Source organism: Teleopsis dalmanni, chromosome 2 (genome assembly GCF_002237135.1).
Source record: "Teleopsis dalmanni isolate 2A chromosome 2, ASM223713v2, whole genome shotgun sequence".
In the NCBI taxonomy this organism is placed as follows: Eukaryota; Metazoa; Arthropoda; class Insecta; order Diptera; family Diopsidae; genus Teleopsis; species Teleopsis dalmanni.
This window is the reverse complement of record NC_051847.1, coordinates 233041385-233043373: the sequence shown is the minus strand read 5'-3', so window position 1 is coordinate 233043373 and position 1989 is coordinate 233041385. Positions and strand designations below refer to the sequence as shown.

The window sequence follows — 1989 nt, the reverse complement described above, 5'->3', positions numbered from 1 at the left end:
TTTAGTTCTCTATATAATTGAGTTATAATCAATAGTTATTTCCAATTGGGTATTTACAGTACCATAACTATAGATTCAAAGTTCAATCTTAATATTATAAATGCTATCGTTCATCAATTTATACAATAACATTTCTAAAACAGATCGCTGATGTACTCTTCCCATTTGATATTGAAGTTCGTATTATATACAAATGTTCTAAAATGAAGCATTATTTCTTTTATTAATAATTAGCAACTCGTCGGTTGAATTATTTGACTCTATCATTGGCTTAGAAACATTGTGTTCATCTTACAGAAAAATAGAGAATACGGAAAGTATTCTTTAGTATTTACAGTCGAAAAATATAAAAAAAACATATAATTATAATTTATATTATTTCATATTATTCTATTTGGCCCAAATCTTACATTTTGTAATAAGAATAACTCACTTATACTATGTTTACACTATGAGATTAAAAATACTAGCTATATCATATTATAGCCAATATGTGACTATATCTCTGATTCTTGATTATCATATTTGGTCTCCACCTCTAATAACTCACTTATGCTATGTTTACACCATGAGTTTAAAAATACTAGCTATATCATAATATAACCCATATGTGACCATATCTCTGATCCTTGATCTTCATATTTGATCTTAACCTCTATTGGAGATCTCCAGAACTCAATGCAGATTATTATGGACATTTCATAAGGAAATACCGTTGGGAATTACTGAAATTTGTATTTATGTACAGAATTCATATTATATAGAAACCAAATCATTCTACAGGCAAACTTATTCATTTTAATCTCAGTTGTTTCAACTAAAAGGAGATTTTTTAAAGTTGGATTAGTGCTATAATCTCTTTTGTTGCTAGAATCTATTTTTAATCTCATTCATAACACTAAATGTAAACCTTGTATTATATGAGAATAAGAATGCAATTTAAAGTTGTGGCTCTTCATTCATAACCACCGGCTCTCCATCTAATTTCTTAATAGTTGGCAATCTTTTAATACATTCAGCACGCCAAGTTAACTCATCCAAACCCTCTGACAATGGATTTCCAATAACGACTAAATCCTCTAATGCTTCCAATTCTTGAAAACGATTGAACTCTGCCCAATCCTTAATGAGATTATTACTTATATAAAGTACTCTCAACTTCTTTAATGCCGCAAGACCTTTTATTTTCTCTATCAGGTTATAACTGATCCATAATTCTTCTAAAGTTTCCGCAACACATTCCTAAAATTAAATAACGAATGTCATATTAATATAAATAATTTATAATTCATATGCAATCCAGTTTGCTTACAAGTCCGGATATCATTTTAATGTAATTGCGAGACAAGGACAAAACACGTAAATTTTTCATTCCATTCAAACCGAATATTTTCTCAATCATATTTGTTGATAAACTCAATCGTCTATATAATAGTATAAAATTAAAATATGTTATTAATTATTTAATAAAATTTTTATCAGTTTCTATAATCACTCGCAGTTCACTAAAGTTCCCAAAGTATTGTCCATTTTTTCTACTGGTGGCCATTGGAATTGTAAATCAACCGCAGATGCTTCAGTTGCATTTTGTCGTTCACGTTCTTCCCAACGTTTGACAGCTTCTTTAATTGTGGTTGCTTTTGACATGGGTTATATACAATATTAAACCTTTAAACTCTTGTTAGATTATTTCTTTCATATTTAAGTAAAATAATTCGATTAAACATATTTAGGTTACCTAGACTACGTCTAACAAGAGAGCGTTGCAAACAATTGAATTAAAAACTATGTACGTTATAATGAATTTTGAATTATGCTTTTAAATTAAGCTTATAATATATATTAAGCTTTATTAACTTAACTAGAAATCACTAACAATAACTAGTTGCAGTCACTTGTTGTTTATTTAATTAATAATAATTTTCATACACTAGCAGGAGGGAGATGACATAACTACTCTCCATTTGCCTATTTAATGTTAAAATTTGT

At 28.1% G+C, this 1989-nt stretch overlaps 1 protein-coding gene across 1 annotated transcript; it reads right to left on the bottom strand.

Moving 5' to 3' along the window:
* Positions 1-855: 855 nt before the first annotated feature.
* On the bottom strand, positions 856-1675 carry LOC119686272 (dynein light chain 1, axonemal-like). The gene is made up of 3 exons (XM_038100814.1): positions 1496-1675; positions 1313-1424; positions 856-1242 (listed from the first exon to the last, which is right to left on the bottom strand). Exons 1-3 carry the CDS (start codon positions 1645-1647, stop codon positions 940-942), a joined length of 567 nt encoding a protein of 188 aa, XP_037956742.1. The 5' UTR covers positions 1648-1675; the 3' UTR covers positions 856-939.
* Between the last annotated feature and the right edge of the window lie 314 nt (positions 1676-1989).